At 47.1% G+C, this 16,642-nt stretch overlaps 1 protein-coding gene across 1 annotated transcript in view; it reads left to right on the top strand.

Moving 5' to 3' along the window:
- Nucleotides 1–16,642, top strand: part of PDE2A (phosphodiesterase 2A) — an 835,594-nt gene that overhangs the window by 710,340 nt on the left and 108,612 nt on the right. Inside the window, exons 11-13 of the mRNA XM_077298849.1 lie at nucleotides 3,685–3,726; nucleotides 3,888–3,956; nucleotides 14,541–14,668. Of these exons, the coding sequence (XP_077154964.1) occupies nucleotides 3,685–3,726; nucleotides 3,888–3,956; nucleotides 14,541–14,668 (239 nt within the window). The remainder of the gene's footprint in view (nucleotides 1–3,684; nucleotides 3,727–3,887; nucleotides 3,957–14,540; nucleotides 14,669–16,642) is intronic.

The raw sequence follows: 16,642 nt of genomic DNA, 5'->3' as shown, positions 1-16,642 counted from the left end.
AGACAGTGCACAGTGCAGCAGCATGTCACAGACAGGAGGTAAAATCCAGAAAGAAGCAATGAAATGAGGGGAAAGGCCCAGGAGAGGCAGCAGACAGTGCACAGTGCAGCAGCATGTCACAAGCAGGAGGTAAAATCCAGATAGAAGCAATGAAATGAGGGGAAAGGCCCAGGAGAGGCAGCAGACAGTGCACAGTGCAGCAGCATGTCACAAGCAGGAGGTAAAATCCAGATAGAAGCAATGAAATGAGGGGAAAGGCCCAGGAGAGGCAGCAGACAGTGCACAGTGCAGCAGCATGTCACAAGCAGGAGGTAAAATCCAGAAAGAAGCAATGAAATGAGGGGAAAGGCCCAGGAGAGGCAGCAGACAGTGCACAGTGCAGCAGCATGTCACAAGCAGGAGGTAAAATCCAGATAGAAGCAATGAAATGAGGGGAAAGGCCCAGGAGAGGCAGCAGACAGTGCACAGTGCAGCAGCATGTCACAGACAGGAGGTAAAATCCAGAAAGAAGCAATGAAATGAGGGGAAAGGCCCAGGAGAGGCATCAGACAGTGCACAGTGCAGCAGCATGTCACAAGCAGGAGGTAAAATCCAGATAGAAGCAATGAAATGAGGGGAAAGGCCCAGGAGAGGCATCAGACAGTGCACAGTGCAGCAGCATGTCACAGGCAGGAGGTAAAATCCAGAAAGAAGCAATGAAATGAGGGGAAAGGCCCAGGAGAGGCAGCAGACAGTGCACAGTGCAGCAGCATGTCACAGGCAGGAGGTAAAATCCAGAAAGAAGCAATGAAATGAGGGGAAAGGCCCAGGAGAGGCAGCAGACAGTGCACAGTGCAGCAGCATGTCACAGGCAGGAGGTAAAATCCAGAAAGAAGCAATGAAATGAGGGGAAAGGCCCAGGAGAGGCATCAGACAGTGCACAGTGCAGCAGCATGTCACAAGCAGGAGGTAAAATCCAGAAAGAAGCAATGAAATGAGGGGAAAGGCCCAGGAGAGGCATCAGACAGTGCACAGTGCAGCAGCATGTCACAAGCAGGAGGTAAAATCCAGATAGAAGCAATGAAATGAGGGGAAAGGCCCAGGAGAGGCAGCAGACAGTGCACAGTGCAGCAGCATGTCACAGACAGGAGGTAAAATCCAGAAAGAAGCAATGAAATGAGGGGAAAGGCCCAGGAGAGGCAGCAGACAGTGCACAGTGCAGCAGCATGTCACAAGCAGGAGGTAAAATCCAGATAGAAGCAATGAAATGAGGGGAAAGGCCCAGGAGAGGCAGCAGACAGTGCACAGTGCAGCAGCATGTCACAAGCAGGAGGTAAAATCCAGATAGAAGCAATGAAATGAGGGGAAAGGCCCAGGAGAGGCAGCAGACAGTGCACAGTGCAGCAGCATGTCACAAGCAGGAGGTAAAATCCAGAAAGAAGCAATGAAATGAGGGGAAAGGCCCAGGAGAGGCAGCAGACAGTGCACAGTGCAGCAGCATGTCACAAGCAGGAGGTAAAATCCAGATAGAAGCAATGAAATGAGGGGAAAGGCCCAGGAGAGGCAGCAGACAGTGCACAGTGCAGCAGCATGTCACAGACAGGAGGTAAAATCCAGAAAGAAGCAATGAAATGAGGGGAAAGGCCCAGGAGAGGCATCAGACAGTGCACAGTGCAGCAGCATGTCACAAGCAGGAGGTAAAATCCAGATAGAAGCAATGAAATGAGGGGAAAGGCCCAGGAGAGGCATCAGACAGTGCACAGTGCAGCAGCATGTCACAGGCAGGAGGTAAAATCCAGAAAGAAGCAATGAAATGAGGGGAAAGGCCCAGGAGAGGCAGCAGACAGTGCACAGTGCAGCAGCATGTCACAAGCAGGAGGTAAAATCCAGATAGAAGCAATGAAATGAGGGGAAAGGCCCAGGAGAGGCAGCAGACAGTGCACAGTGCAGCAGCATGTCACAGGCAGGAGGTTCAGCCAGACCAGCACTAGTTGTGAGCAGCAACAATGTTTCCATCCACTGACAGCAAAATGGCGGGAAACTGAGACACAAGACACATTAGAAAGTTGTAAAACTTCTCATTATTCCGATATTTAGGGCTTGTTCACACGATCCTTTTTTCACTGCGGATTTTTCAGGTTTTTGGGAAAATCCGCAGTGAAAACCCGCGGTGCTTTTCTCCGCGGATTTCATGAAATACAAAAAATAGAGCGCACTACCAATACAGCCTGTAATGAAGTTAAAAGCGGGGTGCAAAAAAGCAGCCAAACAAGACAAGTGCAACGAGAAAAGGAGCTGCTCAAGAAATGCACACCACGCAAGATGAAACCAGAAAATGTACTAATAGCAAAGGGGATTTTTATTGACACACAACAACTTCAAAACACATAAAACATAATTAAAAACAATACAAAATACAATTGGCACATAAATGTATAACATGTGCAAAATAGCAAAAAATACACGTCTGCAGAAATCGGTATGTCTATAACAGAAGCAACCTTCTGGCTCATGGAGCTAATAACAAACAACTGGACAAGTGCACCACCCTTATATGAGCCAAAAGCTGTCCGCCAAAACTGGGAAAACCAATAGAGTGTGGGTGCTCACCAAGAGGGCAGAGCCACACAAAAAATGGCTTATGGAATCCCAGAAGATCCTATGTCCCTAATAAGACAGATAGAACATACCCAGAAAGGGGAGGGCAGGCACACCGGATCCAGGCGCAGACAAAATATGTGCCAAAGAGAATGAACGCCCAACGGGCGTTCATTCTCTTTGGCACATATTTTGTCTGCGCCTGGATCTCTTTGGCACATATTTTGTCTGCGCCTGGATCCGGTGTGCCTGCCCTCCCCTTTCTGGGTATGTTCTATCTGTCTTATTAGGGACATAGGATCTTCTGGGATTCCATAAGCCATTTTTTGTGTGGCTCTGCCCTCTTGGTGAGCACCCACACTCTATTGGTTTTCCCAGTTTTGGCGGACAGCTTTTGGCTCATATAAGGGTGGTGCACTTGTCCAGTTGTTTGTTATTAGCTCCATGAGCCAGAAGGTTGCTTCTGTTATAGACATACCGATTTCTGCAGACGTGTATTTTTTGCTATTTTGCACATGTTATACATTTATGTGCCAATTGTATTTTGTATTGTTTTTAATTATGTTTTATGTGTTTTGAAGTTGTTGTGTGTCAATAAAAATCCCCTTTGCTATTAGTACATTTTCTGGTTTCATCTTGCGTGGTGTGCATTTCTTGAGCAGCTCCTTTTCTCGTTGCATTTCTCCGCGGATTTGTGTCCTTTTTCTACTGCGGATTCCACTGCCGGTTTCCAACTGCAGTTTCCTATTGGTGCTGTTGGAAACCCGCAGCGGAATCCGCAGAAAGAATTGACATGGTACTTCTTTTTTTCTGCAGGCAAATCCGCGCGGATTTGCCTGCGAAAAAAAGGATCGTCGGCACAGCGGATTTTGTTTTCCATAGGGTAACATTGTACTGTACCCTGCATGGAAAACTGCTGTGGATCCGCAGCTGCAAATCCGCTGCGGATCCGCAGCAAAAACCGCATCGTGTGAACATAGCCTTAGACAATGTTACTGTTTGGAGAAGCGGAGCAGCAATGGTTGTGATGAGACAGGTCTCTTTATTAAGAGAATCCTCATTTCTTCCCTCTGGCTGGATGGATCATTCATCTTTTCATCTTTTCAGGTTGTTGGAGATAAAGTTCTAGAAGAGGAGATCAGTTTCCCGGTAAGAGATAGCGGATTACATTAGGGATGTAGCAGAGCCGAGTCTGTGTGATGTCTGCAGTGATGTCCTAGAAGCCGAGTAATAAGCCGGGCTCTGCTGCATCCACATTAATAGTAATAATAATAATAATAATTAGTCATGCATTCTCGGATTCTTTGCAGTTGACCTTCGGACACTTGGGACAGGTTGTGGATAAAAAGAAATCCATCACGCTGCAGGACCTCAGTTCGGTAGGTGGACACTTCGGAACCTACATTGCCTCCTATGTATTAATAGTCTTATTCTTACACAATTACAATTTTCCTCCACTGAAATGATGTTAACAAAAATTCCTAATCCGGATTTATACAAACATTTTTTTCCAAATTTGGCCATTTTGACGCCAACTTTTTATAATGTGGGTGGAGCTTACACGAATGGGCGTGGTCTACTAATAAATTATGGTAGAAATGTACAACAGTCCATGACCGGAGTTCATTTCTGGGCGCACAGGCAGCTGAAAGCTGAGACACATTCATTAAGAATTTGGAATCATTTTGTTTTATTTTCTTACTTAAAAATAATTTTTTGCAGTTATATAATCTGCCTTCTATAGCCTGTGCGTTGCTGGCTGCAGAAGGAGTTAACTAAGGCTCCATCAGTGAGCTCATTCTGACATGTAAGGGGAACATTTGTAACTCTTGTCTGTTTTTTCTGAGCTCCTCTCAGCTGATTTATGACCACAGACCACCTCAATGTTAAATGTGCAAGGAGACAAAAAGGCTGTAGAAGAGAAACTGTGCTACATTTTTAAGACAGAATTCCAAAATTGATTTTTAACCCAAAATACATGCATTAAAGGAAAAAAAAGGATCCCAGTCTATGTACGCTGCAAAGACGAATGTCATTCTAGCAGTATGTACCCCAAAAACGGTATTAATGAAAACATCCACTCTTCCCATAGAGAACAAGCCCTCGTCCAGCTCCATCAATAGAAAAATGAAAAAAACTCCAGGACTCAGAAAACGGCGCCGAGAAATAAATTATTATTTTCAAATTTCTATTAAAATTAAAAAATAAATAACTACGAGTTTGGCGTCACCGTAATCGTAGTAACCAGGAGAATCGCGTTATCGGTCAGTTTTATCGCGTTATCGGTCAGTTTTACCGCACAATGAACGCTGTGAAAATTAAATAAGTAAATAAATAAATAATGGAAGAAATGGAGTTTAACCCTTTTTGGATTTTTTCCCCATTTTTCGGTACATTTTACTGTAAAATTAAAGGTGTCATTCAGCGTTGTGATGGCGATAGCGACAGAAAAATAAAAAAGTTAAATATTAAGGGTATGTGCACATGTTCAGGATTTCTTGCAGAAATTTCCTGACAAAAAACAGACATTTCTGCCAGAAATCCGCATGCGTTTTTTTTTGCGTTTTTTGCGCGTTTTTTTCCCCAATGCATAGAATAGCGGGAAAAACGCGAAAAATCTGCAAAATTAATGAACATGTTCATTTTTTTACTGCTATGTGTTTTTTTCACGGAAAAAAGCGCATCATGTGCACAAAAATTGCGGAATGCATTCTAAATGATAGGATGCATATGAATGCTTTTTTATGCGTTTTTATAGCGTTTTTATCGTGAAAAAAACGTGAAAATTCCTGAACGTGTGCACATACTCTAAAAGTGTCACCAGGATATTGCCCGTCTGCACCCGTCACATTTGCTGGCTCACCGCTCACATCACTGGAAATGCCAAATATCCGGCGATCTGTATATTAAAATGGTGCAACGCTAAATTCTACTCCCAAATCACAGATCGTATCGCTCTTATTGCACAAAAACAAGTCAGTTCACATTCCAACAAAGTTACGAGCCGCAACGTTCTATACAGCGTGCCGCCGGCAGCCGCGCCGCTCACATATCCCCCCCCTTCGCCCTCCAGCTTGTAGAACGTCTCCTGCGCCATATGTGAATATTTCCGATAAAAATGTCAGTAAATTGGCGCTTTGAAATGAGCGAAGTTGGAAAAGTCGGCAGATACCGAAGGTTTAATAGCTCTGACCATGAATGATGTGACCCCCGGCAAAGCTGCGAGCGGGGAGATAAGGAGCAGCGGGGGAGGGGAGGCTGCACAGAGCCGAAGCCAAAAGGAACAGAAAGAAGATTCTATATAAAGAAGATATCAATAAGGGAATATAATAAGCAGTTATGGAGGAAAGCATCTGCTCCATCCCAATAACACCTGCACTTATCTGATGAAAAAAGCGAACAGAGAAGATTCAGTGTATCCACCAAGAAGGAAGTCGGAAAATAAGAAGAAAGGTGCCGGAATTATTACTACTTATCATCACGACTTACTACACGGAGATATTACTATAACTGAGCTAAGGATGGAGAAAAAGTGACTCTACCTGCCGATGCTGCCGTATCACTGCGCCCTACAGCATGGACAGGAATATACAGTGCCTTGTAAAAGTATTCATACCCCGTCAAATTTTCCACATTTTTTTCAGGCAACATAAACAAGCTTAAATGTATTTTATTGGGATTTTCTGTGACACCAACACAATGTAGCCAGTATGTGTGACATGGAAAGGAAATGATACAGGGTTTTCTTAATATTGTAAAAATATAAATCTGATAATTGTAAGGTGCATTAGTATTCAGCCCCCTGTGTCTGATGCCCCTAAATAAAATCTTGAGGGACCAATCGCCCCAGAAGTCACATAATTAGTACATTGTTTCCACCTGGGTGTGATCTCTTCTCAGTATAACTACAGCTGTTCTGTGAAGGCCTCAGAGGTTTGTGTGAAAACCAAGGAGCCCACCAGACAGGTTAGGGATAAAGTTGTGGAAAACAGTAAAGCAGGGTTAGGTTGTAATAAATAGCTTGAGCGCTGAACATCTCACGGAGCGCTGTTCAATCGATCATCGATAAATGGACGGAGTATGGCAGAACTACAAACCTACCAAGACATGGCCGTCCACCTAACCTGACATCCCAAGCAACGGGAGCACTAATGAGAGAAGCAGCCAGGAGGCCCATGGTCACTGGAGGAGCCGCAGATCCACAGCTCAGGGGGAGAATCTGTCCACAGGACAATTATTAATCGTACACTCCACAGATCTGCCCTTTGCGGGAGAGCGACAAGAAAGACATTTTTGGAAGCCATATAAAGTCCAGTCTGTAGTTTGCAAAAAGCCATGTGGGGACACATTGAGCCTGGGGAAGACGGGGCTCTGGTCAGAGGAGACCAAAGGAGAACTTTTGGGCTTAATGCAAAACACTCTATGTGCTGGGCTGCATTTTGCAGTCGGAGACTTTCCATTAGGTGAGGAGGTTTTGGCCTCTTTAGACTGATTTACAAATGACCTCATTAATTATGAGAATTGTGCAGGAATCGCTCCCGGCTGTGAGACGTTCAGGACGTGGTAATTAGCTGACGATTTTATATTGTCAAGATTTTTATAGAACTGTCACCGCGGAAGCTTCAATTATCTCTACGTCCAAGCTGCTCATATCAGTGTCATTATCCCGTACCCCGAGTGTCATTATCCTGTACCCCGAGTGTCATTATCCTGTACCCCGAGTGTCAGCGTCATTATCCTGTACCCCCAGTGTCAGTGTCATTATCCTGTACCCCCAGTGTCAGTGTCATTATCCTGTACCCCCAGTGTCAGTGTCATTATCCTGTACCCCCCAGTGTCAGTGTCATTATCCTGTACCCCCAGTGTCAGTGTCATTGTCCTGTACCCCCAGTGTCAGTGTCATTATCCTGTACCCCCAGTGTCAGTGTCATTATGCTGTACCCCGAGTGTCAGTGTCATTATCCTGTACCTCCAGTGTCAGTGTCATTATCCTGTACCCCAGTGTCAGTGTCATTATCCTGTACCCCCAGTGTTATTATCCTGTACCCCGAGTGTCAGTGTCATTATCCTGTACCCCGAGTGTCAGTGTCATTATCCTGTACCCCCAGTGTCAGTGTCATTATCCTGTACCCCCCAGTGTCAGTGTCATTATCCTGTACCCCCAGTGTCAGTGTTATTATCCTGTACCCCCAGTGTCAGCGTCATTATCCTGTACCCCCAGTGTCAGTGTCATTATCCTGTACCCCGAGTGTCAGCGTCATTATCCTGTACCCCCAGTGTCAGTGTCATTATCCTGTACCCCCAGTGTCAGTGTCATTATCCTGTATCCCCAGTGTCAGTGTCATTATCCTGTACCCCGAGTGTCAGTGTCATTATCCTGTACCCCCAGTGTCAGTGTCATTATCCTGTACCCCAAGTGTCATTATCCTGTACCCCCAGTGTCCGTGTCATTATCCTGTACCCCGAGTGTCAGTGTCATTATCCTGTACCCCCAGTGTCAGTGTCATTATCCTGTACCCCCAGTGTCAGTGTCATTATCCTGTACCCCGAGTGTCAGTGTCATTATCCTGTACCCCGAGTGTCAGTGTCATTATCCTGTACCCCCAGTGTCAGTGTAATTATCCCGTACCCCCAGTGTCAGTGTCATTATCCTGTACCCCGAGTGTCAGTGTCATTATCCTGTACCCCCAGTGTCAGTGCCATTATCCTGTACCTCCAGTGTCAGTGTCATTATCCTGTACCCCCAGTGTCAGTGTCATTATCCTGTACCCCAGTGTCAGTGTCATTATCCTGTACCCCCAGTGTCAGTGTCATTATCCTGTACCCCCAGTGTCAGTGTCATTATCCTGTACCCCGAGTGTCAGTGTCATTATCCTGTACCCCGAGTGTCAGTGTCATTATCCTGTACCCCGAGTGTCAGTGTCATTATCCTGTACCCCCAGTGTCAGTGTCATTATCCTGTACCCCGAGTGTCAGTGTCATTATCCTGTACCCCGAGTGTCAGTGTCATTATCCTGTACCCCGAGTGTCAGTGTCATTATCCTGTACCCCCAGTGTCAGTGTCATTATCCTGTACCCCAGTGTCAGTGTCATTATCCTGTACCCCGAGTGTCAGTGTCATTATCCTGTACCCCGAGTGTCAGTGTCATTATCCTGTACCCCCAGTGTCAGTGTCATTATCCTGTACCCCCAGTGTCAGTGCCATTATCCTGTACCTCCAGTGTCAGTGTCATTATCCTGTACCCCCAGTGTCAGTGTCATTATCCTGTACCCCCAGTGTCAGTGTCATTATCCTGTACCCCCAGTGTCATTATCCTGTACCCCGAGTGTCAGTGTCATTATCCTGTACCCCGAGTGTCAGTGTCATTATCCTTTACCCCCAGTGTCAGTGTCATTATCCTGTACCCCAAGTGTCATTATCCTGTACCCCGAGTGTCAGTGTCATTATCCTGTACCCCCAGTGTCAGTGTCATTATCCTGTACCCCCAGTGTCAGTGTCATTATCCTGTACCCCCAGTGTCAGTGTCATTATCCTGTACCCCAGTGTCATTGTCATTATCCTGTACCCCCAGTGTCAGTGTCATTATCCTGCACCCCCAGTGTCAGTGTCATTCTCCTGTACCCCCAGTGTCAGCGTCATTATCCTGTACCCCGAGTGTCAGTGTCATTATCCTGTACCCCCAGTGTCAGTGTCATTATCCTGTACCCCCAGTGTCAGTGTCATTATCCTGTACCCCAAGTGTCAGTGTCATTATCCTGTACCCCAAGTGTCAGTGTCATTATCCTGTACCCCCAGTGTCAGTGTCATTATCCTGTACCCCCAATGTCAGTGTCATTATCCCGTACCCCCAGTGTCAGTGTCATTATCCTGTACCCCAAGTGTCATTATCCTGTACCCCGAGTGTCAGTGTCATTATCCTGTACCCCCCAGTGTCAGTGTCATTATCCTGTACCCCGAGTGTCAGTGTCATTATCCTGTACCCCCAGTGTCAGTGTCATTATCCTGTACCCCCAGTGTCAGTGTCATTATCCTGTACCCCCCAGTGTCAGTGTCATTATCCTGTACCCCCAGTGTCAGTGTCATTATCCTGTACCCCCAGTGTCACTGTCATTATCCTGTACCCCGAGTGTCACTGTCATTATCCTGTACCCCCAGTGTCAGTGTCATTATCCTGTACCCCAGTGTCAGTGTCATTATCCTGTACCCCCAGTGTCAGTGTCATTATCCTGTACCCCAGTGTCAGTGTCATTATCCTGTACCCCCAGTGTCAGTGTCATTATCCTGTACCCCCAGTGTCAGTGTCATTATCCTGTACCCCCAGTGTCAGTGTCATTATCCTGTACCCCGAGTGTCACTGTCATTATCCTGTACCCCCAGTGTCAGTGTCATTATCCTGTACCCCCAGTGTCAGTGTCATTATCCTGTACCCCCAGTGTCAGTGTCATTATCCTGTACCCCCAGTGTCAGTGTCATTATCCTGTACCCCGAGTGTCACTGTCATTATCCTGTACCCCCAGTGTCAGTGTCATTATTCTGCATCCCGAGTGTCAGCGTCATTATCCTGTACCCCGAGTGTCAGTGACATTATCCTGTACCCCCAGTGTCAGTGTCATTATCCTGTACCCCAGTGTCAGTGTCATTATCCTGTACCCCCAGTGTCAGTGTCATTATCCTGTACCCCGAGTGTCAGTGTCATTATCCTGTACCCCAGTGTCAGTGTCATTATCCTGTACCCCCAGTGTCAGTGTCATTATCCTGTACCCCCAGTGTCAGTGCCATTATCCTGTACCCCCAGTGTCAGTGTCATTATCCTGTACCCCGAGTGTCACTGTCATTATCCTGTACCCCCAGTGTCAGTGTCATTATCCTGTACCCCCAGTGTCAGTGTCATTATCCTGTACCCCCAGTGTCAGTGTCATTATCCTGTACCCCCAGTGTCAGTGTCATTATCCTGCACCCCGAGTGTCAGTGTCATTATCCTGTACCCCCAGTGTCAGTGTCATTCTCCTGTACCCCCAGTGTCAGTGTCATTATCCTGTACCCCCAGTGTCAGTGTCATTATCCTGTACCTCCAGTGTCAGTGTCATTATCCTGTACCCCCAGTGTCAGTGTCATTATCCTGTACCCCCAGTGTCAGTGTCATTATCCTGTACCCCCAGTGTCGGTGTCATTATCCTGTACCCCGAGTGTCAGCGTCATTATCCTGTACCCCGAGTGTCACTGTCATTATCCTGTACCCCCAGTGTCAGTGTCATTATCCTGTACCCCCAGTGTCAGTGTCATTATCCTGTACCCCCAGTGTCAGTGTCATTATCCTGTACCCCCAGTGTCAGTGTCATTATCCTGCACCCCGAGTGTCAGTGTCATTATCCTGTACCCCCAGTGTCAGTGTCATTATCCTGTACCTCCAGTGTCAGTGTCATTATCCTGTACCCCCAGTGTCGGTGTCATTATCCTGTACCCCGAGTGTCAGCGTCATTATCCTGTACCCCGAGTGTCAGTGTCATTATCCTGTACCCCAGTGTCAGTGTCATTATCCTGTACCCCCAGTGTCAGTGTCATTATCCTGTACCCCGAGTGTCAGTGTCATTATCCTGTACCCCCAGTGTCACTGTCATTATCCTGTACCCCGAGTGTCAGTGTCATTATCCTGTACCCCGAGTGTCAGTGTCATTATCCTGTACCCCCAGTGTCAGTGTCATTATCCTGTACCCCGAGTGTCAGTGTCATTATCCTGTACCCCCAGTGTCAGTGTCATTATCCTGTACCCCCAGTGTCAGTGTCATTATCCTGTACCCCGAGTGTCAGTGTCATTATCCTGTACCCCCAGTGTCAGTGTCATTATCCTGTACCCCAGTGTCAGTGTCATTATCCTGTACCCCCAGTGTCAGTGTCATTATCCTGTACCCCGAGTGTCAGTGTCATTATCCTGTACCCCCAGTGTCAGTGTCATTATCCTGTACCCCCAGTGTCAGTGTCATTATCCTGTACCCCCAGTGTCAGTGTCATTATCCTGTACCCCCAGTGTCAGTGTCATTATCCTGTACCCCGAGTGTCAGTGTCATTATCCTGTACCCCGAGTGTCAGTGTCATTATCCTGTACCCCGAGTGTCAGTATCATTATCCTGTACCCCCAGTGTCAGTGTCATTATCCTGTACCCCCAGTGTCAGTGTCATTATCCTGTACCCCCAGTGTCAGTGTCATTATCCTGTACCCCCAGTGTCAGTGTCATTATCCTGTACCCCCAGCGTCAGCGTCATTATCCTGTACCCCGAGTGTCATTATCCTGTACCCCCCAGTGTCAGTGTCATTATCCTGTACCCCGAGTGTCAGTGTCATTATCCTGTACCCCCAGTGTCAGTGTCATTATCCTGTACCCCGAGTGTCAGTGTCATTATCCTGTACCCCCAGTGTCAGTGTCATTATCCTGTACCCCCAGTGTCAGTGTCATTATCCTGTACCCCGAGTGTCAGTGTCATTATCCTGTACCCCGAGTGTCAGTGTCATTATCCTGTACCCCAGTGTCAGTGTCATTATCCTGTACCCCCAGTGTCAGTGTCATTATCCTGTACCCCGAGTGTCAGTATCATTATCCTGTACCCCCAGTGTCAGTGTCATTATCCTGTACCCCAGTGTCAGTGTCATTATCCTGTACCCCCAGTGTCATTATCCTGTACCCCCAGTGTCATTATCCTGTACCCCCAGTGTCAGTGTCATTATCCTGTACCCCCAGTGTCAGCGTCATTATCCTGTACCCCAAGTGTCGGTGTCATTATCCTGTACCCCCAGTGTCAGTGTCATTATCCTGTACCCCCAGTGTCAGTGTCATTATCCTGTACCCCAAGTGTCATTATCCTGTACCCCGAGTGTCAGTGTCATTATCCTGTACCCCCCAGTGTCAGTGTCATTATCCTGTACCCCCCAGTGTCAGTGTCATTATCCTGTACCCCGAGTGTCAGCCTCATTATCCTGTACCCCCAGTGTCAGTGTCATTATCCTGTACCCCGAGTGTCAGTGTCATTATCCTGTACCCCGAGTGTCAGTGTCATTATCCTGTACCCCCAGTGTCAGTGTCATTATCCTGTACTCCGAGTGTCAGTGTCATCATCCTGTACCCCCAGTGTCAGTGTCATTATCCTGTACCCCCAGTGTCAGTGTCATTATCCTGTACCCCGAGTGTCAGTGTCATTATCCTGTACCCCAGTGTCAGTGTCATTATCCTGTACCCCAGTGTCAGTGTCATTATCCTGTACCCCGAGTGTCAGTGTCATTATCCTGTACCCCCAGTGTCAGTGTCATTATCCTGTACCCCCAGTGTCAGTGTCATTATCCTGTACCCCGAGTGTCAGTGTCATTATCCTGTACCCCGAGTGTCAGTATCATTATCCTGTACCCCCAGTGTCAGTGTCATTATCCTGTACCCCAGTGTCAGTGTCATTATCCTGTACCCCCAGTGTCGGTGTCATTATCCTGTACCCCCAGTGTCAGTGTCATTATCCTGTACCCCCAGTGTCAGTGTCATTATCCTGTACCCCCAGTGTCAGTGTCATTATCCTGTACCCCCAGTGTCAGTGTCATTATCCTGTACCCCAGTGTCAGTGTCATTATCCTGTACCCCCAGTGTCAGTGTCATTATCCTGTACCCCCAGTGTCAGTGTCATTATCCTGTACCCCCAGTGTCAGTGTCATTATCCTGTACCCCAGTGTCAGTGACATTATCCTGTACCCCAGTGTCAGTGTCATTATCCTGTACCCCCAGTGTCGGTGTCATTATCCTGTACCCCCAGTGTCAGTGTCATTATCCTGTACCCCCAGTGTCAGTGTCATTATCCTGTACCCCCAGTGTCAGTGTCATTATCCTGTACCCCCAGTGTCAGTGTCATTATCCTGTACCCCGAGTGTCAGTGTCATTATCCTGTACCCCAGTGTCAGTGTCATTATCCTGTACCCCAGTGTCAGTGTCATTATCCTGTACCCCGAGTGTCAGTATCATTATCCTGTACCCCAGTGTCAATGTCATTATCCTGTACCCCCAGTGTCAGTGTCATTATCCTGTACCCCCAGTGTCAGTGTCATTATCCTGTACCCCCAGTGTCAGTGTCATTATCCTGTACCCCCAGTGTCAGTGTCATTATCCTGTACCCCGAGTGTCAGCGTCATTATCCTGTACCCCGAGTGTCAGTGTCATTATCCTGTACCCCGAGTGTCAGTGTCATTATCCTGTACCCCGAGTGTCAGTGTCATTATCCTGTACCCCCAGTGTCAGTGTCATTATCCTGTACCCCCAGTGTCAGCGTCATTATCCTGTACCCCCAGTGTCATTATCCTGTACCCCCAGTGTCAGTGTCATTATCCTGTACCCCCAGTGTCATTATCCTGTACCCCCAGTGTCAGTGTCATTATCCTGTACCCCAGTGTCAGTGTCATTATCCTGTACCCCCAGTGTCAGTGTCATTATCCTGTACCCCGAGTGTCAGTGTCATTATCCTGTACCCCCCAGTGTCAGTGTCATTATCCTGTACCCCGAGTGTCAGTGTCATTATCCTGTACCGTCAGTGTCAGTATCCTGTACCCCCAGTGTCAGTGTCATTATCCTGTACCCCCAGTGTCAGTGTCATTATCCTGTACCCCCAGTGTCAGTGTCATTATCCTGTACCCCGAGTGTCAGTGTCATTATCCTGTACCCCGAGTGTCAGTGTCATTATCCTGTACCGTCAGTGTCAGTATCCTGTACCCCCAGTGTCAGTGTCAGTATCCTGTACCGTCAGTGTCAGTGTCATTATCCTGTACCGTCAGTGTCATTATCCTGTACCGTCAGTGTCATTATCCTGTACCGTCAGTGTCATTACCGTGCAGGTTCTTGCAGTGCTGTATACCAGTGTCTAATCTTCGTGATATAACCTGTGATCTCCACATTTACCTTTTGGACGTGTGACCGATTCTTTGTCTCTTCTTTTCCAGGAGGAGCACAAGCAGCTGAATAATATGTTGGGCTTCGAGGTTCGTTCGATGCTTTGTGTCCCAGTGATAAGTCGGGCAACGTCACAGGTGGTCGCCCTCGCCTGTGCATTCAACAAACAGGGGGGAATGTAAGTAAGGAGACCCCCGACCTGTGTGTCCTGTTAATCGCCATGATAGTCTCACTGCTACATGTCAGGCAGGTAGATGGCCAAGATATCTGGTAATGTAATGGGTCAGGACAGGGGCCCCTAGGAAGCTGCAAAAACATTGGGTATAGGGGAGTACGGAAGAGCTCGAACCATAAGATAATGGTGCAGACTTAAAGCCTACCACTTATATATGGTCCCCCATGCTTCTGCTTACTAGTAAGTGTTTATCTCAGCCACACTGCTCAGTACTATTTAATTTCCTCTATGCTGCTGCTGTTTAGGAAGTATTTTCTCTCACAAGTGCTGGATTCACAACTACACTGCTCAGTACTGCTATATAATGTCCCCATGCTGCTGCTGCTGCTTTATCCTGAGTATTTATCTCATCCAAGTGATTGGTTCACAGTTATACTGCTGTATTATTTTTCCCATGCTTCTGCTTTGTAGTAAGTGTTTTATTTCATCCCATTGCTGGATTTACAGCTATACTGTTGAATTGTGCTGTAGAAATTCATCCTTGCTGCTGCTTTCTAGTAAGCGTTTTATCAAACGAAAGAGCTGGTTTCATAGCTACACTGTCAATACTGCTACATAATATCCTCCATTCGTATGTAGTTTCCTATAAGTGTCTTATCTCACCCTAGTGCTGGGTTCACATCTACACTGTTCGATACTGCTGTATAACATCCTCGATACTCATGCAGCTTTCCTATAATAGTCTTATCTCACTCTAGTGCTGGATTCACAGCTACACTGTTCAATGCTACTGTATAACATGCACAATGCTCATGCAGCTTTCCTATATATGTTTCCTATCTCACCCTAGTTCTGGATTCACAGCTACACTTTTTGATACTGCTATATAATATACTCCATGATTATGCAACTTCCTATAAGTGTCTTATCTCACTCTAGTGCTGGATTCACAGCTATACTGCTCAGTTCTGCTGTATAACACCCTCCATGCTGCTTCTGAACAGCTAGCTAGAGACAGAAAAGCAGAAACCCCTCTCTGCATGCACTGTGTATGGGAGACATCATAGCAGCTGGGTTCCACTCACTAGCTCAGAGACAACTGGAAATCAGAGATAACATCTGCAGAAAACTGAGGCATAAAGTAAGATAGAGGTCACATAACAGCCAGAAATAGTTATTCCTCTTGTACACGCAGGACAGCTTATTTTGGAAAGTTACCTGACACGTGGTGGTGGCGGGGTGGGTGGTATATTGGGATGCATCTCCTACGTAGACCTAGATCATCTCCTTGCTCTGTGACTTGTGGTGTCCTCTGAGTCTCAGTAGACGAGATCATGACTCCGCTCTGTCTCCGGCACTGATTGGGAATTTGCATGCGCCTAATCCCGAAGGATCCCCGAAGTTGTGAGAAGTGATTCTAGGATTTGGGGGTGAGCTCTGCTCTGGGCTGCGGAGATGTCTCGAGTCTTCATCAAACACAGGCGTCTAGTCGCTGACTGAAATAGTTAGGGGAACAGCGGAGACTCCGACCTCGTGTCTCGGGCTGACTTTCCGCAGACACGGATCCGGTTTATGGTGATGGGTTGGTTTACACCGGATTATGCTCCAACCTCAGGTCCTCACTCGTGATGGATCCGAGTTGTCACGGAGCTGACACTTCGCTCCTTCTGAAGGAGCAAAATCCAAACTTTTCCCGGCAGCCGCCATCTTCTGTAATTTACAGCCCCACTGATTCCTTCTATATGTTTGGGTGACAGGCGGGTGACAACAAGCACGGCCCGCTGCCATAGGTGTTGTGAATTCTGTTTGTGGGCTCCCTCTGGTGGCTACTGGTGGTACTGGTTGACTTCTGTCTTTTATCTCCTGTGCACCTGTTCCCATCAGGAAATGGGAGTCTCCTATATAGTCTGGCTTCTCAGTCATTTACTTGCCGGCTATCAATGTTACCAGAGCTCCTCTGTTACTTGCTACCTGCTC

The sequence above is a fragment of the Ranitomeya variabilis genome, chromosome 3, assembly GCF_051348905.1.
Source record: "Ranitomeya variabilis isolate aRanVar5 chromosome 3, aRanVar5.hap1, whole genome shotgun sequence".
NCBI classification, from domain to species: domain Eukaryota; kingdom Metazoa; phylum Chordata; class Amphibia; order Anura; family Dendrobatidae; genus Ranitomeya; species Ranitomeya variabilis.
Note: the sequence above shows the minus strand (reverse complement) of the source record. Positions and strands in the feature narration are given on the sequence as shown.